The sequence below is a fragment of the Sebastes umbrosus genome, chromosome 12, assembly GCF_015220745.1.
Source record: "Sebastes umbrosus isolate fSebUmb1 chromosome 12, fSebUmb1.pri, whole genome shotgun sequence".
NCBI classification, from domain to species: domain Eukaryota; kingdom Metazoa; phylum Chordata; class Actinopteri; order Perciformes; family Sebastidae; genus Sebastes; species Sebastes umbrosus.
Window position 1 is genome coordinate 18,787,037 of NC_051280.1, and position 20,592 is coordinate 18,807,628.

Consider the following 20,592-nt stretch of genomic DNA (forward strand, 5'->3'; position numbering starts at 1 on the left):
TGAGAGGGTGTGTTTGTATGAGAGAGAAGCTTGAAATTTGTACTAAAATATTTCTGCAATGTGTTTGAATAATTGTTTTAAGTCTTAGACGTTTGAGCTCCGATCGTTCCCCTTTTACAAAGGCCCGTTTGAAAAGCTTGTTTGGGAAAAGAGAGGAAAGAAACGGACTCCATGTAAAAGTGGCGGTGTTTACTCTTACATTAACTAAACTCATCCTTCTTGGCAGAGTTTGGGTGAGGCATGACAGACATGTACACAGACTCAAGCTGTCCAAATACGAGTTCAGCGAGACAGGGCCTATCCGGATAGCAGGCGCACCACATGTCCCATAAAGAGGCCGTGTAGAAAGAGGATAGGAAAGGGGGAGGTAAAGACCATACACAGTCCACATAGCATGAATGCATAGAGACCGAAGTGCTAGCTTAGCCAGCTACCAATGCAATCAGACCAAGAAGTTGATTAAATGAGAGAAAAGACGTAAATGAGCGAATGCACACGTGGGCATTTTCGGTGTTTGGAGCAGTTTCTCTAAACAAACCTCCGAGCGGCACAGCAGGTAAATGCTATAATTCATCGGAGCGCACACAGCGCCCCAGTTCAGACAGAGAAAGGGAGCTCTATGAGGCATTATTGGAGGTGAATAGTGCGCGGTGGTGCCCCAGCTAGATAAATAAACTCCCAGCGCTCAGGGCCCAGGACCTCACTGGTAGAGAGAACAAACAAGACCAGAGTCAACCTGGGTCACTTCTAAATGTTTATTTCACCCCCCTCCTTCCCGCCATCCTTCAATCCAAGTCTCCCTCATTCCATCCCCTTTTTCAGCATCCCCCCCCAACACACACACTCTTCAACAGTCAGACCAAGACCACCCCCCAACAAATAAACACAGCTATAGATACATGTGCATATGACAGACACATGGCCCCCATGATACAGACTGCCCCCTACCTGTCTTTTTGAATTAAAACAAATGTATTCATCATGTGGCCACATTTACAGCGATAACATAAAAGTGTAGTGTGGTGTTTTTATAAAAGCCAAAGCTTTTATAAAAAAGGGGCAACAAACTGTCAGTCTTTGCGACATTGAATGCAACATTACTGAGAAAGGCTGCAATGCAACTGAAAACGGGATAATGAAAACTCAATCAATATAGTGTGGCACCCTTTCTCTCCCAGCTGAAGAGCAACCTTTTGTCTTTGGTCTACGCCAAATAAAGCGGCACCAGTCACCTTAGAGTTTGCACCATTTGCCTCTGTCTTTAACACCGTGAAAGTATTAAAAGTAAAGGGGAGAGTGAGACAGAGAGAGACTGAACATTTTCTTGGTACTTGGGAGGGAAAAAAGAAATGCTTCTTGGGCTCAATAAATTCATTTCTCGACTGAATGAGACCAGCAACGTGGAAAAATTTTGCCTTTCAGGCGGGGATGAATGTATGTTTCAACCACACATTAAGCAGTATTAGCGGTCAGTGGAGTGTCTAATGTGACTATTTTTCACAGTGGCCAACTCTGCCCATGATTAGCATAATTAGCAGAGGCAAGCCTATACATATGGAAATAGAAAGTGCCTAAATGCCAACCCTGGTGGAAATTTATGTGTGGTGGCTAACACCACTGGCACATCTGAATAGAATGTAAGTGAAACTGAATTTTCATGTTGTTTTCGCTGTTTTATACTGTTTTTAAGGTGTGATCTCAGGGTGGTTGTTTTGGGAGCTGCAGGATTCAAACACATTGAAGTTGATCAATTTAGTTTTCTCGCTTTCGCACATTAATTAGGATTTCTTCCTCCTAAAATAACTGTCTTTGGCGATTAATGAACAGATACAGCGTGCGTGTGAAGACAAAAACACACACATACACACACACACTGTATTTCTATAGGTAAGATACCAAAGTGCCAGCCTCACCCTCCCACAGCCAACTCTGGCATTGTTTTACAGGCTGGGAAAGTTTTGGTCCATTTGGTTTTGTTGTGAAAAAAAAAACCCTCTTTATTTTATTCCGCTGTTTGTTGGGAAACATCTGAAAGAAATTGAAGGGTTGAATGACAAAAGGGTGTGCATTCAGTGTGGAGCTGCTGCACTGAAGGATTGTATGGAGGAATGGCCCATCTGCTGGGGGGCAGCCCGCTTTAGGCGGTGCCCTGGCTAGGGAATGCCATATAGGGCAGGGCCGGGCTAAGGACCCAAAGTGGGGCACAGTCCTGATTCTGGAGGGTCCACATGTGACAAAAGGAGGTTTTTTGTGATGCTGGGTGCCAGGCCAAGAGAATGAATTTCTCATTTGGCTCCTTTGCTGAAAATCAAAAGAAATAAAGGACCTCTGTTGGAGGGGAAAAAACGTCTCAGAGAAAAAGTAAATGATGGATAGAAGAAGGCTTTCTTTTTTTTATAGTGTTGCTACTCTTTGGTGGTCAGACCTCTTTTTCCCTTCAATCTATCTTTTATTAAAGGAGGTTCTGTTCAATACTCCTCATGTTGCCACGCTGTGTAAATCAGGAAAGACATAGCAGGTAAAAGCATACATGTCACTTTCAGCCCTCTTCGTCTTGGGTCTTCCTCCATAGCAGCGTGGGGCCTTTCAGAGGCCCCCTAATCCAGCTAATCTACCACACTGAACTTTGAAGGTGGCCTGGTCTGACCTAGCATGGCCTGGAACCGGGACTAGGCCTGTAAGCCACCAAGACAGAATAGAGTAGAATAGAATAAATTTGAAGCGCAGCACTTTAAAGATGGCCTTGCCTCCGTCCTAGAAGCCAGATGTGAGAAGCCGCACATATTTCACCGAGTTAGGGGATTCTGGGTGTTCGGCTTTCGGGTATGGAAGGGTCAGGTGGAGAGGAAATGACTGAGGTTGGTGGAGACAGGGTCCAGTGTTTAAACCGGTGTACACACACACCCACACACACACACATTCATACACAGCCATGAAACCATGTCAGGGCTTGTTGTGACATTTTTCATTTGCTTTTCACTTTCCTGATGTCGTAACTGTTGTGAAAGTGCTTTTAGTGGTGAAGCTAAATGAATTCATATGTTTCACCCAGCAAGTTAAAATTTGTGAGGATGGTGGTCGAGTTTCTCGAAAACATCCAATGAAAGAACTGCGGGTGTGATTTAGAAAGAGTTGTGATCATTTTGTGATTCTTTTTTTTTTTTTTTTTTTCATTTTTGTTCACGCTGCCAAACACGGACTAATATTTCATGTTACAAAATTGCTCATGTAGTAAAATTACCAGCCGCTTGGGTGTTGAAACCCCCGGGTTTCCACACTCAAAGGCGCTTTCTTCCCAGGGTGGGAAAATTTCCGGGAACTGTCTCTTTAAGGCTGTGTGGAGCGCAGCCTGAGTGCAGAGAGAGGGTAGGGGGATTGAAAAAGAGTGAGAACTAAGTAGAAAGAAGAGGGAGAAAAAGGAGAAGAGAAACCAGGAGATAGAGAGGAAAAGACAGATAAGAAAAGAAAAGGACAAGGTTCCTTCTGGAGCGAGCGGTGAGCTGAGCAGAGCGAGAGTAGTCGCGAAGCTCAGAGTTGGGTGGTTGGGGCCGGACCAGGGGTTGAGGAGAGAAGGCGAGAAAGAGAGAGAGCGAGAGAGAAGAGAGAGGACTGGCTGCCTGGGTGGTCCAGATGGGAGGAACGAGACACAAATAGCTATAATTTACTTCAGGAGGCCTGTAATTACAGAGCCAGAGTCTCTCCGAGCCACCCAGTTCCTGTTGGGATCAAAACCCCACGCTGCAGAGGTTAACATACGAAATGTCAAAAAAGGTTTAACAGATGTCAAAGAGGTCCGCGAACGGAAAGGGTTCCATTTTGTAGTAGCCTTTTTTGATTGGAAATCTGTGTGGCAAGGAAGTGGAGCACCGTTTTTACACCAATCCAGATCCTTACTTGTGCTTTACAGTGTGAAAATTCAAATACACTCAAAGAACCTTTAAAAAAAACATCTTTATTTTCTCAACTACAATAGTCTTGAGGATATTATTCTACATCTATTTTGGAATAAAAGTGTTATAAAAACTTGTCGACTTTAACATTTTTGTAGGACCAGATGTGAAAAGGATATCCAGCGAGATTTTGAAGTTTCGTTTTTTTCTTTTTTTGGGATGCATCGAGCCAGACACCCGTGACTGCAAATAATCGAGGTGACCTTATATTCCGAAGCCCCTGCGTAGGTAATTAAAGCCTTGAAAAGCGAAGCCTAGACATACATATTGGACTGTGTCTCCAAGGCCCAGAGTTCTAACCTGATCTCACACTTTTGCGGCGTAGGCTGAATAGTTTGTTTTTTCTTTTTCTCCCCATCAATTATAGGAGCCTGCTCCAGGCTGGGGGGAGGTGCAGAGAGCGTGAGGGGAAGAGAGAGAGTAAGAAAGAGGGAGAGAAAGACAGAGGCAGGAGCTATAGGGAGTATTAAGAGAGGAATAGATGCAGTCAGGATTGAGTGCAGCGTAGGGAAAGTGAGTAAAAGAGTGACGAGAGATAGAATTAAGAAGGAGGTAGCGCTTGTTTCCAAACGTCCCCCCTTCCCTCCCTCTCTTTCCCTCTCTGGGGTTGTCATGTAGTGGGACAGCGAGAGGGGCAGACGGGCCCTCTGTGATCCAGCGCGGCATGTTTCATGTCCACTTGGCACAGGCACAGATCCCCCCGGCTGGCAAACTCTTTTCAGGGCAACCTCCTGTAATTAGGGGGCTGGAGTCTACCGCACAGCACAACATAGCTCTCTCTCTCTCTGTGTTATTTTTTCATCCTCTTTCTATCTCTTTTTTTTGTTCATCATCACCTCTGACATCTAATATATCTCTCTCTTTGATTCTATTTACCTTTCTTTATCTTCGCGTTCTTTAATGTCTTTCAATCCCAACTTCTGTGTGCCATATCAACACTGTTCCCCCCTTAGCCAACTCTCTCAAGCACCCGAAATGACTGAATCGATATCTGCTGCCCCTGAGCACAGTGGCAGAGGGTTTTTTTGGGGCATCAGAGGGCTGGTTTTTCCAAATGAACAGGGCACATCTGTTTCGCAGGAGGAGCCAATGAGAAGCTGTATTACTCATTTCTCTTGGCCAGACGCTGGCTTGTGTGAAGTGCCTTCAAAACCAACACTGGCGAGGGCCAAGGGCGTTGGTCGATATATATGTGTGTGTTCTTCTTGTGTAAGTGTGTGTGCATTTATATGCACGGAGCACACTTTGTTATAGGATCCAAATGTGTGTGTCTGTGTGTCTTTGTATGAGCATTAAAGAAATGTGCTAATGTATATGCAGTATCTATCGATCTATCTATCGATCTATCTATCTATCTATCAGTATTCATTTGTTCTTTTATCCTTTGTCTTCTAGCTGGTAGTCGGGTGAGCACGGAGCTTCGCTACACCAAGGAGAAGCAGGGAGAGGAGTCAGTATTTACCTCACAGATGCTCATCCAGACCCCCAAAGAAGAGGGAACCAATATTCTTACCCAGGAGGCTTTGCTGGTTCACATGGAAGCCGCCCTGTCCGCCAGCAAGGTCCAGGTGTCACTGTTTGGAAAGTAAGTGAACCACAGACATGTTATGTGAAGACTTTTCCTAGTGTGTCGACAATAAGAGTTGTTAATTAAATTTTCTCTCTTGTAGGTCGTGGGATCTTAACAAAATATGCTATAAATCAGGAGTTCCTATTATAGAAAATGTCATGATTGAAAGGGTAAGTGCACAACTTCATTTTTTTTATATCTGTATATAAATATTTTCCCTGATTTGTGGTGTGTAATCGTGCTTCCTTTCTATTTCCTGATCCCAGATGATTGACAAGCTATTCCCCTGTATGATAATCACCCCATTGGACTGTTTTTGGGAAGGGGCCAAACTACAGGGTGGCTCCGCCTATTTACCGTAAGTCTTGGAATATTTGACCCAACTTACTTTACTTTTTTTTTTGCATATTAAAACATTTCATAGAAAGTCTTGGCTCTCCCTTTGCTGTCATTGCTTCCATCTGACTTGCGTTGCAGACTAGAGGCTTTTGGAGAGGTCCGTAACTTTTAACACATGCTCGATGGAGACATACAGTTGGGCTTTCAGGGTTCTGTCAGGGGGTGCTGTGACTGACAGCGGCGGTCAGTAATAGAGTTCTTTTAGGGCCCAGAGAGGGACCGGAGGGGGGTGTCCTGACAGAGAAATTCAAAGAGGGAGAGATGCAGCGAGGGAGGGATGGAGAGAGAGAAGAGATGGCTGCAGCAGCAACTGGGTGGTGGGTTGGTAGAACGGAGGGCGGGGAGGCGGCGGCGGTGGCGGTGGTGGTGGTGGTGGCAGGGGAGCCCTTTGGGTCAGACAATGGTAAGCATTCTTTCAGTTTACGAGTGAGTGTCCATCAGTGCAGGGGCCCCGGAGGAGGGAGGGGGGCCGGCTTTGTCAGCTCACGGCTAACACTCGGCATTCTCATGGTAATGCCCCGGGCTCCCAGCTCCCAAGTTGTCCAACAAATAAAATGGGCAGTATTCAAGCCTCAAGTCCCTCGAGAAAGACAGAGAGAAGCTACAAGACGGTTAACAGTGGAGTCTGGGCATATTTTAGTTTTTTTTTTCTTCTCCTTTTTTCAGGACGAAGTTCTCTTGAGAAATTAAGTCACTGAAAGAGAGCTTTTTTTTTTCTCGTCGTCAGAAGTGATATTTCAATTGAGTCCTTAGTTTATAAAAGATAGTTTAGATCATAGCAGATGTTTCTCAGCGAACAAATTATTTGTTTATATTTCGGTCCAGAGCTGACAGCGATATGTTGCATGACAAAGCCAGCACATACAGAAACAAACATCCCATCCTTAGCATCTCCCAGTTGGCTTGTGTGAAAGCAGAGCCACAGAGAGGATCTTTGATGATTCACACGTCTCCCAAGTATTCCTGTAAATCACACTCAGTGTTCAGCATCTGTTGTTGTTTATTAATAGTTTTCTTTGCTCCTTTTTTCACATGGAGCTGATGAAGGGAACTTGTGGCGGTCACTGAGGCCCGTGTGTCCCCCTCAGCTTCCGCTTCACTTCAGTTTTAAATGCAAAAAAAAGAGTGAGATGGAGAGAGAGAAAGGGGAAGAGGGAGAAAGGCAGATTGGGAAAGAGAGTGAGGAAGAGTGAGCGAGAGAGAGAGAGAGAAAAAACTTGGGAGAACAAAGAGCAGCAATCTATGAAAAAACAAAAGGGCCCAGGCCCGGTTCACTCAAGCAAAAACTAGCTGATAAAGGAGTGTGTCTTTGCGAGCAGCAGCAAAAGGGACCCTGGTATGTGGGAATAGGAGAGGAGCTCTCTTCATGAGCCGTTGGAGGGAGATTGAGATACTTTGGGACTCTTTTATTTCCATCTCTTTCTGTCTGTCTTCTTTCTTACTTTGTCTCATTGCAGAAATGTCCATCTTAAATGTTTTATTGCATGGAATCCCAAAATCTTGCCAATAATGTAGCACATTATTTCTTTTTTTGGGCTTATTTTAAGTAGCAGCCATCGATAATATTAAAGTGGATCGGTTCATTTTCTGAAAGATAAATACAGTAAAATGTTTCCAAAGCAGGATATCTAGCTATAAATTGATGCTGATTATTGGTCAAGACATGTAAAACACTCCAGATAGACATTAGTCTCTTCAGCAAACATACCATAAAAGCCAAAAGCATGAGAAAGCAGTTAATTTGAATAGTTAAGAGTAGATTTATAGACCTTAATATGGAACAAATTATGAATTTATATCAAGGAGAAGGAGGATGGCGGTACAGTCGAGGCTCAGAATAGAGTTTATTTGCCTGTGAACATCACACAACAAACAGTGTGAGCGTTCCCCCTTTGCTTCTCCTCTCATCCCTCACCTATTTCCCTCCCAACCTCTCCCCTTCCCTCCCTCCTTATCAAGATGTTTGGGAGGCAGAGGTAATCGTTATGACTCAGTGCAGGACATTGAGGAATGGAAGCGAGCAGGCAGCCACCGTGCCTTTTCCCCGGGCATTGTGGCAGCGTGAAACAGGATAATAAACGCTATTTTATCCTGTATCTGCAGCTAGCCTCCTGCGTAGCCCCGGCACAACCAGAAAGAGAGAGAGCATTAAACAGAACTGAAAGAATCGTACTTTTTCTGCTCACAGTAGCAGGAATGCGAAGCCACACAGCCTCGCAGGCACAAAGCGATAAAAGCTATTTTACAGTTACTTCTTCAAGTTATTTTCGAATATGTGTTGGTTGATGCTCATCGTGTGTGTATCTTTGCTCTCCAGGGGTATGCCAGATATCCAGTGGATGAATCTAGATCCAGTCAAGCTAATGGAGGAGCTGAGTCAGTTCACTTCACTGGAAGGATTTAAGGAGATGTTGGACAAAGCCCAGGTAGGACACACAGACACACACAAACCGATTTTCTGAATGAAAGACTTGTCTAGTTGCATACTTTTTTTCCATCTACTGACACTTTTGTAATGTTTGATTCCTTAGGTGGGACATGCCTACATGAACAGGCCATGTCTAGACCCTTCAGACCCTGACTGCCCTCTCAGTGCACCCAACAAGGAGCAAGGAGAGGTAAACTCACACATAAGTTCAGTTGTTATAAACAGTAAGACGTTGTAGATGAAAACAGCACTAACACCTCACATATTTCTCTATTTTTCCCGTCTGCTCCTCTGCTGCTCGTCCATTCAGAGTCCCGACATTGCCGGGCGTCTCCAGGGTGGTTGCCATGGTTTCAGCCGGAAGTTCATGCACTGGCAGGAGGAGCTGATCCTGGGAGGGCGAGTCAAGAGTAGCCAGGACGCTCTGCTGAGGTGTGTGTTTATTACGACGTGTAGAGAAAGATTAGACACTGCACTGGTTTTACAGAGTGTGTCATAAGTTTGTCTTATTGGAGGATGTGACTGTACGGGTGGGGCGTTGTGTGATCACTGCCAGCCAGCAGGGCAAGCAGCCCGTCAGCTTGCGAGCCGCCGTGACTGTGGAATCTGTGTAACCCCTAATAACCCAACAGACACATGCTAGGAATGCCTGGTACCGAGAGGGATCGGTTTCCTGCATGACCCCGGTCCAGGATAGGCCAATTAAAGATGATTGACGGCCACATAAAGCCTCCCCACCCCCCACCCACAGCCTGTTACACATTTGTTGTGTAAGGGACCAAAGAAGACGAAGATATAGAAGGAAGGAAAAAACACTCAAATTCATAGTTTCCTTAAGCTGACTTGTCTCTTAAGAAGACACGTTCCAGAGTTCAGTGTTTTCCTATTGACTCCAACTGGATTTAAAAGCATGGCCAATACTAATGGAGTGACAGCGTTGGGTCAGAGCCCAGATCCTGACCCACGCAGGCCCAACAGAGCCTTGAATGAAAGAGGATTCCAGTCCCATCTGCAAGAGCCACACTTTTAGGCTACTCCTGGAGGTGATTTATGATCATTTCTTTCACATTTCGAGCAGCACCGCTGCTCACTGTGTCTGTGCCAAGAAAAAACCTGAGGACATCTGGGATCCCAGCCGAGAGACCGGCAGACAGGCAGACTAGATAACACCTGCTTTTAGCTGTTTACATTGGCAGACAGACAGGCGGACAAGTCCTGGAAGAAAAGGCACCTGCCTTTAGCCATTCACAGAAAGGCATGCTCCTGTGTAGGTTACCAAGAACACCTAAACAGTCGGACTGGATGATTTTTAATGTGCTAGTCGTGAGATGGATGACGCAGTTGAGGTTTCAACTCAGCTCAACACACAATAAAGCATGATTTCAGGGGGAGCCAGACATCTCTAAGGTGTCTTCAGCTTACATCTGTGTGTTTTTGCAGTGCGGAGGCTCTCCAAACCATGTTCCTGTTGATGAGTCCGAAGCAGCTGTACGAGCACTTTAAAGACGACTACGAGATCCATGACATAAACTGGAACGAAGATAAGGCTACCGCCATCCTCGAGTCCTGGCAGAGGAAGTTTGTGGAGGTGAGAACACGTCACACATTTCATGTATATTCAAATACTCGCATAAAGATGGACAGAAGTATAGATTTGTATCGTGACCACCAAGAAGAAGTGGGAGGAGAATGAGAAAAATGGGGGGGCATTTCCTTGTCCCTGTGCAGTCTTGTTTTGCTTTGGTACACACACACACACACACACACACACACTTATTCTGCAGTGTCTGAATTCCATCAGTCTTCAGCTCCCTTTTAAAGCGAATCACGGGGCAGATCAGGGCAGTAGGTGTGTGTGTGTATGCATATGTGTGTGTGTGTGGTAGGCCAACCATCTCTCTCTGTCAGAGCCCTAGTTATAGGAACAAGCTGTTGCTGTGATAGCTGACACCCACCATGGTGAGGGAGCGAGGGAGGGGAGGGGAAGGAGGGACATATGCAAGGAAGGAGGAGGGGTAACAAACTCTAACGTAAACTGACATGAGACATGACACCTCCTCGTGACACATTAAAGAACAAGAACAGATCTATCTGAAATTGCGAATGATGACTAAATGCGGAGCGGTAAACAGCTTTTGGGGGAGCGTTGGTCCATTTGGGGGGCACAGAGTAGAGAACAGCCTCCCGAGCCATGTGATCCCATCCCTTTCACCTTTGACCTCACAACCTCTGGCATCTGTGCTCATTACTCCTCAGTTGTCATACGTACACACGCACTCACACACATGCTAGCACATGTAAAAACACACACACACATACTCACTTTCACACACATTTCAAAGGGACAGGGTGCTTTTTTTCTGTTAGAGGGCCCTGAAATATGGGGCTGTAGAAGATGCTTGGGGTAGCATTGGTCAGAGGGAGGAAATGTGTTTTCATGTGCAAAAAACAAGTTACTCTGCAGTTCAACCCCTCCAATGTACATTTAACTATCACTCCAGTGCTTCCAGTATCTTATTTTTGTCAATCTACTTGTTAATTATTTAGGTAATCTGCTTAAGAAAGTATATTGGCATATTTTATTTAGCTGGACTCGTTGTTAATTAATTGATATTTGTCCCTCAGGTGGTCCACCAGAGTATCCCATCCAACTCCAGCCAGTCCATCCACGGTTTCTCCACCACCACCCTCAACGACATCATGAAATCCTTCTCCGATGTCAGCGTCATCAGGGTGGCGGGAGGATACCTGCTCATGGTGAGCATGATAATTGATTTAAATCGGCTTGCAAGTTCATGAGAAATGTGTAACTTTACTGTAAAATGACTAATATTTAACATGGATGTCTCCTCTCTAGCTGGCCTACGCCTGTGTGACCATGCTAAGGTGGGACTGCGCCAAGTCCCAGGGGGCCGTGGGGCTGGCCGGGGTCCTGTTAGTGGCTCTGTCAGTGGCTGCAGGACTGGGTCTCTGCTCCCTGCTTGGCCTCTCCTTCAACGCCGCCACCACACAGGTACAACACAAAGGAAGCTGCACACATAAACTGTGTAACATTACTGTATGATTAAGGGGGGGTCTTTCGGTGGTTTTGATGTGAAATGTTCATTGTGACCTTTTCCCATCCCAGGTGCTTCCCTTCCTGGCACTAGGGATTGGTGTGGATGACATGTTTCTGTTGGCTCATTCCTTCACAGAGGGTGGAAGTAACATCCCCTTTAAGGTACCTTTAAGTCTCCTCTCTTCTCCCCTCCTCTCCTCTCGTCACCTCTCCTCTCCTCTCGTCGCCTCTTTTCTCTTCTCAACGTTGTCTTGTTTTTGTTTTGCAGGACCGGACAGGAGACTGTTTGCGTCGCACCGGCACCAGCGTGGCTCTGACTTCCATCAACAACATGCTTGCGTTCTTTATGGCCGCTCTCGTACCCATCCCTGCCTTGCGAGCTTTCTCTTTGCAGGTATGTTTTGCACACACACTCTCACACACACACGCATGCGCACAGACATAAACACATGTACACAATCGCACACCGAGAGGCCGGAGGCTCCTTTGAAAATGAAAGGGATAACTTAAGAGAGGTGACATTCATTCAGAGCAAGGCAAGCCTTTGTTCCCAGTTTTATTGCCGCTGCACCTACGGGGCCAACATTTTTGTGTGTGTGTGTGTGTGTGTGTGTGTGTGTGTGTGCGTGACTCTGCTTCTGTGTATATGTGCATAAGTGTGTGTGTGTGTGTGTGTATAATGTGGAATAATCAGAGCGAGAGAGAGAGAGCGATGAACAGACAGAGAGAGGCAGACAGAGAGAGAAGGAGAAGCAGAGGGAGGGAGGAGTGGATCAGTATATCACTGGCCCGTCAAGGCGGTTTGCTCTGATCTGTGACTAACTGTGGGTGGTCTGTAACACACAAGCAAACACACAAATACACACACATAGACGCACACACACACACTGGAAACCACAGCCAGTTAGAATGTCAGCTCCAGGGGCTGGGGAGAGTAGGGAGGCAGCGGCGGTGGTGAAGGGTGATGGTTTTGCTCAGACTCGCAACATATATGTACCCTTCCTGCTCCTTTCTCTCAGTCTTTCTAGCACTTCTTTCATTCTGGCTCTCTTTTCTTTCTTTTCTCTCTCTTCCTCTCCCCGTCTGGCTCGCTTAGTATTCCTGGCTGGTGATTTAGAGTAAGGCTTTTCTTTACTTTCTGGGCTGTGGTCTGAGCCCTGACTCTCCCCAGCTGGGTTAGGGTGTCTGTAATTTTACATACTGTTCTCTGTCTTTTCTCACTTTGTTGTTTCTCATTTCGTCTCTCTGTGTTTCCCTCCCCAGGCGGCCATTGTGGTCGTGTTCAACTTCGCCATGGTGCTGCTCATCTTCCCCGCCATCCTCAGTTTGGACCTCCACCGGCGCGAGGACAAGCGCTTGGACGTCCTCTGCTGCCTGTACAGCCCCTGCTCCGACCGCGTCATCCACCTCTCTCCGCACGAGCTGTCGGACGCCGGAGAACAGCCGCACACGCCTACGACGGCGCACACGCACCAGTACTCGGCGGGATCGACAATCACCACCAGCACCCAGATCACCACCACGGTGCAGGCGTTCACGCAGTGTGACGCAGCCGGCCAGCATATCGTCACAATCCTACCACCTACCTCACAGATCTCCACCAGCCCGCCGTCCATCATCGTCTGCCCCACTTCACAGCCTCAAGGTAACTAAAGCGTTCAAAGCGTTCTCTAAAGTCAGCACGAATAAATCACAATACCAAAACACTCATTATCTGCTTGTATGATCTTCCCATAGCTATCACACCTTCCCCGCCCACCACCTCTGTGCTGGACCCCTACGGCTCCCAGCTCTTCACCCCGACCTCCAGCTCCACACGTGACCTCCTGGCTCAGGTGGAGGATTCCAAATCAGGAAAGAAGTGCGTCCCGCTCCCTTTCCTGCACTGGAACTTGTCCAGCTTTGCCAGGGATAAATACGCCCCTCTGCTCCTCAAGCCCAAAAGCAAAGCCATCGTGGTGGTTCTCTTCCTGGGCCTCCTGGGCCTCAGCCTGTACGGGACCACCATGGTGCACGACGGCCTCTACCTAACCGACATCGTGCCACGCGACACCAAGGAGTATGACTTCATCGACGCCCAGTTCAAGTATTTCTCCTTCTACAACATGTACTTGGTGACCATGGATGGATTCGATTACGCCCGGTCACAGAGGCTGCTGATCCAGCTGCACAACGCCTTCAACTCTGTTAAATACGTGGTCAGAGACAGCGACAGCAAACTGCCCCGCATGTGGCTGCACTACTTCCAGGACTGGCTAAGAGGTAAGACTCAGTCATGTTGAGTGTTTTTGAGTGAGTCATGTAATAAGTTACTCTCTGTTCTCCTGGGAGTTTCTGATAATGATGTCAGAATCCAGTAGGGGGTGCAACAGGTTTTTTCAGGTGTGTTTTTTTTAACTAAGGACAAGCGTGAATGGGTGTGAAGTGAGAATGTGCGAAGGGTGAATGAAAGTTCAGTTGTGCTGTTTACCCCCATCCACCTGGGCTCAGGGGTGGTGCAGTAGACGGGGTTGGGGTCATAGGTTATCTTTGCATGTGTGTGTGTGTGTGTGTGTGTGTGTGTGTCCTCAGGCTAGAACATGTCAGAGGCCCAGTCAGGAGGAAGTGATAACTAACAACTTAATCAATCAGAGCCAGATGAAAAAAAAAAAAGGAAAAGGAAACATGATATTTCACATTTTCAACATCACTGCCCACACAGACAGACAACTATAATTTGATGATAACAGAAATCATAATATTTATAAATGACAGCCGCAATAATCCTTTCTCTTCTTTTTTGTGTGTGTGTTTTACCTCACACGCAGGTCTCCAGGCTGCTTTTGATGCTGACTGGCAGGCAGGCAGGATTACAGCTGACAGCTATCGCAACGGCACAGAGGACGGAGCGCTGGCGTACAAGCTCCTCATCCAGACTGGCTCCAAGAAAGAGCCTTTCAACTATAGCCAGGTATGTCTGCAAGAGCTACACCAAATACTTTAAAACAGAATCCACATGTCATTGTGAATAACTACATTATCAGCTGTCTTTTTTTTTTTTTTTTTATCATTTATTCTATTCTTAAATCAGAATTTTTGTAATCCCTTTTCTCTAGCTGACTTCTCGTCGGCTGGTGGATGCAGAGGGTTTGATCCCCGCGGAGGTGTTTTACATTTACCTGACAGTCTGGGTCAGTAATGATCCTCTGGGCTACGCTGCCTCTCAGGCCAACTTCTACCCTCATCCTAGAGAGTGGATTCACGACAAGTACGACGCCACAGGGGAGAATCTGCGCAGTAAGTATCTTATCTTAATGCATCGTTTTGGCCAAAGGGGACGCACCAGAAAATGCCTTGCAATACAATCTTTCTTTTCTCTTTTTCTCTTTTGCAGTTCCAGCTGCAGAGCCCCTGGAGTTCGCCCAGTTCCCCTTCTACCTGAACGGCCTTCGCCAAGCCGGCGAATTTGTGGAGGCCATCGAGAGTGTGCGGTCCATCTGCGACGAGTTTACCCGCAAGGGTGTGTTAAACTACCCAAACGGATACCCCTTCCTGTTCTGGGAGCAGTACATTGGCCTCAGACACTGGTTCCTGCTGGCAATCAGCGTGGTGCTGGCCTGCACCTTCCTGGTCTGTGCGATGCTCCTGCTCAACCCCTGGACCGCCGGCATCATTGTAAGCAAGCCCCTACAACTCTTCATCATACCTCTTCCTATTGCTCCTACGTTTTCCACCTCATGCTACCTCAACAACATCATTAGCCCCTTCCTCCTCTCACTTTCTTCTCACCCTTCTCAGCACAGCTCAATAACGCTGTCTAGGGGGCCCCTTTTTCTCTGCGGAGGGCCAGTACGCACACACACACACACACACGGGGACCTTTGTCATTCTAATGTAGGCTGGGCCGGCCTTAGAAAAGGAAATGCAAAGGAGCAAGAAAGGCTTTGCCCTCCTGAAGCCTCTACCTCCAACTCCCTCGCTGCTTTTGTCAGAGGGAGAGGGAGAGACTTGGGGACAGGACAGATCTGCCCAGTTGCGACCTTGGCCTGCTCAACCCATCCATCAGGGATATGTGTGTGTGTGTGTGAGAGAGAGAGAGAAAGTCTGAGTGTTCAGCAGTTGGAAAACATTTCACACACAAGCTGGTGGGACCGGTGGTCCTTAAGGGCCCCCCAAACTCACACAAATCCACATATCCCCGACCATTGGGGGGGCCGAAGTGTAGCACAACAACAGTGCCAGTTTCAGTTGGAATGTGTTTAATTTAAGTACCGATTGAGACAGCGACATAACACCGTCTCACAGCTACATGCATGTACGGTTTCCAAGCATCGGCCCGCCTGTGAAGGTCTCACCCTGCCTGTATGTGGTCGAGCAGTAAAACGGCTTTTATCATTTCCAATTTAACCGTGCCCCAGCTCGCAGCCCCCGCTGGGATCAAAAGCCCCCGTTGGCCGGGAACCGTTTTCTCCTCCTTGTTTTCTAAGACTTGTTGTTTGCGTTGCGGTTTACAGTAACATTGTACGTTCACTATTAAGACATTAACCGAAACACTGAATTACACTACAAGATGTTGCATTAAAACATATCGGAAACAATAAAATAAGGCAAACAGGCGGGAAGATAATTTGTTTTCCACCTACACAGACAGATGTGTATGGTGTTCTGGTAGTGACGCTCTGTTGTCTCAGGCCCTGTCAATCATTTCAACCACCTCTGAGAAGGAAGAGGAGGAGGAGGGGGAGGTATTAGCCTCGGGGTGGGTAATTTGATGCCATGTGGCTGAGACCCTGAGCACAGGGTCAAAGATTGTGTGGGGTGAAGAGGCAAAAGGGCTCAACTCAGTCACTAAGGAAAAGCATGTTCGCTTTTATTGTTTACATGCTTTTATTTGAGTTTTATTGCATGTTTCCTCATCATCCAATTGTTACTGGAATACTGGCAGTCGATTGTAACACTTTCTTTCTGTGTCTTCTTTTCAGGTGTTCATCTTGGCCATGATGACGGTGGAGTTGTTTGGCATCATGGGTCTTATCGGCATCAAACTGAGCGCCATCCCTGTGGTCATTCTGATAGCCTCCGTTGGCATCGGAGTGGAGTTCACCGTTCACATCGCACTGGTAAGTCAAGACTCGGCACAGAGCGAGAGCACACAGATGGATTAGCTGTTAGGGGCACTGAGCTCCTACAATTAAACACCTACTTTACTTGAAACCTGATGCTTTGGTCCAAATGTTATGAATACCTTCTACAGACAGTATTTGCCTACCTAAGGGAAGCATTACATTTAAACAGTAATATTATTTATTATTATTATTATTCATTAAATGTATTTTTTTCTTGTTGCAAAGGATTGCAAATTGCATTGCAAACATTTGAGTTGTTTTTAAAGTCAGTGCAAAGCACAGACTTCTGTGGCTTAGTGCCTGAAATGGAAAGTGAAAAAGGTAAAATAAGTGTGATTAAAGATTTACGAGGAAACTTTTGGCTTCCTGGTTCACGCTGGCAGCGTTCTAGCTCAGTGTACTGTCTTGTAGTGCAGCGTAGTGATCCCCAACAAAACCGTATGCCAAGCCTCGCCGCAAGCACAAGTTCTGTGTGATCGGCAAGATTTCCAACTCATTTATCCTTTCCCCTCTGCCGCAGGGCTTCCTGACAGCGATTGGCAACAGGAACAAGCGCTCGGCGGTGGCTCTGGAGCACATGTTTGCCCCGGTGGTCGACGGAGCGATCTCAACGCTGCTGGGCGTTCTCATGCTGGCAGGGTCAGAGTTTGACTTCATCATGAGGTGAGATGCTGTGTGTGTCTGCATCTGTGTGTGTGTGTGTGGTGTGGCGATGTATGTGCTGACTTTGTGCTTGTATGTGTGAGAGAGTGACGGTACTCCACAGCCCATTTGTTACCTCCAGAAGTAGCAGTGTTTTGGTTTTACGCCATTAGTGTATGTGTGGAGCCAGTTGTCTATCCTCACTTGAGGAAGCCTTGTGGGGGGTCAGTGGTGCATGCAGGTGGAAATGTTATACCCCTATTTATGCACACACACCCACACACACACTGACAAATATGCACCTGGTTCTGTCACTCTGGGAACACACACCCGTCTCCCCAACCTCAGAGCACAACAAATGGGGAAAACATCAAGGGTGTGTAGCAGCTGCTCGTAAACATGGAAGTGTTCTGCTACCCACTGGGTGATGTGTCTCTCTCTCTCTCTCTCCCTCTCTCTCTCTATCCCCCTCTCTCTCTCTCTCTCTCTCTCACTCACACGCACACAAACACACACACACTTACAAGAGGGAATCTGTAAAAATTCCTATCATCCGTTTGGCATTCTGTTCCTTCCGCGTCGGGTGCCGTAATAAAAAGCGGAGCTAAATTTGAACTGGTCAGCCAGTCAGATGGTCTGAAGCCCACCAACAGACATCACTCCCCTCTATGTGTGTGTGTTTAAATTGTGTGTACTTGTGTGTGCGTGCGTTTTCTACCACTGTTTCATGGTCAGAGTGGAAAAAAAGGCGAATAGCTCGATGTTTTTCAGCCGAATGTGGTCTAGGCCCAAACCCGAAACCACAACCTTGAGCTCACAGACAGCAACAGGCCTCCGTGACATAAAAAGCGCCGTTTTTCTGCAGAAACAGAGACTGAAGCCGAGAGAGAGAGAGGAGGAGAAGTACGCTGAGGGTGGCTTCCTTGCAAGGATATGAGGTCCTGGTGGGTGGGTGGGTGGATGAACGGATCCTCCACGGTGATGGATTGGAAAGATAAGGAGGTGTAAATAGGGAGAAATTGAGAGTAAATAGGACGTTGGACTGGGAAAAAGAAAGTCAGAGAGAGCTTTTTTGTTTTCTTTCTTTTCTCCCATGATTCTTTGAGAGATCATTTTCAGAGGACGGGGGTGAGATGGAGAGACAGAAGGGTCTAGTATCTCTGTTGGAGGTCTTGTTTAGCTGTAGCTGTAGCTGTGGTCGGGTGAATGGGGCAAGCCAGAGCTGGCTAGCTGGGGAGCAGCATAAATATACTGCTGTAAACATCTCCTGGCCTTGTAACGCACTGAATAAACAGCAAGCCTAATTCAGCTCTGCTCAGAGTCTCTCATGCACACACACACATGCAGGATACATATGCATACACACACACACACACACACACAAGGAGAAATGCACATATGTACAGGCATGTAAACACTCTCGTTCTCACACACATATACACACACACACAGCTCTCCCCAGGCCCTGACAACGAATGGAAAAGATTACAGTTTATATAAACAACAGAATTCCTAACAGTGAGACACTGTTGGAGGTCCCACCAACGTCTCACTCTCATTCTTTCTGTCTCACTCTTCCCTTGTTTTGTTTTTAAAGACGTTGTTTTGGAAATAAAGCGAGCGAGTGAGGCTGAAAAAGCGGAGGCCGACGCCGCGCCGTTAAAACGAGATGACATCCTATTTGTGATTTCCGTGCTTTGATTCAATAAAGCGTACAGATGAAACATCTGCGTGCGGTTTGAAAGACAGTCGTGGTTTGAGCAGACAGCAAGAAATTGAAAATATCTCCCCGAAGTGTTTTTTTGTCAAAAGTGGTTAGGATGACACGCGTTGTGCTTCTGATAAAAGGGAGAAAACAGGGACAGAGGTTAAAGAAGAAAATATGGCTCGTGAAATCACACCCAACATGCAACTTTTTCCTAGAGAGCGACCTTTGTCAAGTAAAGTAGTAGTAATAATCGTTGTAGTAGTCAATTCAGAGGAGAGAAGCATGTTTCCAGAACACCACGCAGCTATTATCCCTGTCCTTTTTGCCGTTTTTTTTCTCTTCATTCCAACAATCCTCCCCCTTTTCTTTTACCTCTTTAAGTCTGGCTGGTGGTTAGCATCTCACTGTCTCTCTCTTTCTGCTTTCTGTTAGTGTTTAAGTGGAGTCCTCTCTAATTTTCTTGGGTAGCTCTTTCTTGTGGCCTGCCTCCACCCCTGGCCTCCTCAGCGCTCCACTGAGATGCACGCACACACACACACACAAAAAAAACGCACACGCTGTGTGAGTGAAAAACAGAGCGAGAGAAAGTCTTGTAGCAGCAGCAGCAGCAGCAGTGGAGGCATCAAAGCATGTTTTAGTTGGACTGAGCGGGGAATCAGATTTGCCCTCCCTGCCTTTGATACACAAACACTGGGCTTTCCCTGACTTCTTCCCCTGAGCTACTTCCCCTCCTCATGTGCCAACTATGTGTGTGTTTGGAGTTGTGCACGCGCATGTGTGTTTGTGTGTCCATTTCAAACATCAGGCCACTGTCAGTGGTCCTGTCAACATTTTTCTGTCACATTAAAAGAAAAATTGCGTGAAATTAAGTTGCATGTCAAATGTTAAACGTTGTCACACTTTGTGTAAAAGTGTCATGAGTTTGGCTGAAGCTCTAAATCCAGCTGAACTTTAGCCAAATCCCTAAAAACCTTAAGATGCAAAAGAAAACAAGATTAAAAGGATTGAAGCTCTGTGTGATTGAGTGTGTGCATATGTATATGCACTTTCAAATGCGTGTGTGTGTGTGTGTGCGATCTAGCTGATGCAGGCAATAGGCCAGAAGAAGAAGGGTTTTGGTTTATCCTGACCTCAACGAAAATCTAACTAAGTTAACCAGCTAACAAGAAACTTCTTCTTGTTTCAGATAATAAAAGAGAGTTTACAAGTTCATGTTCAAAACTAACGTATCTCATCTCTCCATCCTTCAGGTATTTCTTCGCTGTGTTGGCTATCCTCACTGTATTGGGGATGCTGAATGGCTTGGTTCTCCTGCCAGTCCTCCTGTCCATGATGGGCCCCCCGGCCGAGGTCACCCCGGTTGACAACGCCAGCCGCCTGCCGACGCCTTCCCCCGAACCCCCGCTGCCCCCGCCGATGACCCACCATGGTTACTACACGGGCCACCACAACCCGCGGTCGACTCATCAACAGGCTTTTTCGGAGTCGTCGGACTCCGAGTATTACTCGGAGGTGACCACCACGTCAGGGATCGGGGAGGAGGATTATAAGTACTGTGACCGGAGCGCGTACATTGCATCGCACGGCAGCGTTCCACCATCAACAACATCTCATATACTGCTGGAAGCCAGCAAGAACCCCAGCTTCCCCAAGCTTACGGTACGCCGCACAACCACACAGATGTGATAGAAACCTTTCCTGTATGTTTTAAATGTTCTTCATGTGTTTGTTT

The 20,592-nt window shown here is 46.8% G+C and overlaps 1 protein-coding gene across 1 annotated transcript in view; it reads left to right on the plus strand.

The window, feature by feature from the left end:
• Positions 1-20,592, plus strand: part of ptch2 (patched 2) — a 29,755-nt gene that overhangs the window by 6,305 nt on the left and 2,858 nt on the right. The window contains exons 3-21 of the mRNA XM_037787089.1: positions 5,346-5,535; positions 5,621-5,690; positions 5,787-5,878; positions 8,237-8,345; positions 8,451-8,537; positions 8,658-8,779; positions 9,788-9,935; positions 10,973-11,104; positions 11,205-11,360; positions 11,475-11,567; positions 11,674-11,799; positions 12,669-13,050; positions 13,143-13,667; positions 14,213-14,355; positions 14,501-14,681; positions 14,779-15,059; positions 16,367-16,504; positions 17,031-17,173; positions 20,111-20,519. Coding sequence (XP_037643017.1) covers positions 5,346-5,535; positions 5,621-5,690; positions 5,787-5,878; positions 8,237-8,345; positions 8,451-8,537; positions 8,658-8,779; positions 9,788-9,935; positions 10,973-11,104; positions 11,205-11,360; positions 11,475-11,567; positions 11,674-11,799; positions 12,669-13,050; positions 13,143-13,667; positions 14,213-14,355; positions 14,501-14,681; positions 14,779-15,059; positions 16,367-16,504; positions 17,031-17,173; positions 20,111-20,519 — 3,527 coding nt within the window. The remainder of the gene's footprint in view (positions 1-5,345; positions 5,536-5,620; positions 5,691-5,786; positions 5,879-8,236; positions 8,346-8,450; positions 8,538-8,657; positions 8,780-9,787; positions 9,936-10,972; positions 11,105-11,204; positions 11,361-11,474; positions 11,568-11,673; positions 11,800-12,668; positions 13,051-13,142; positions 13,668-14,212; positions 14,356-14,500; positions 14,682-14,778; positions 15,060-16,366; positions 16,505-17,030; positions 17,174-20,110; positions 20,520-20,592) is intronic.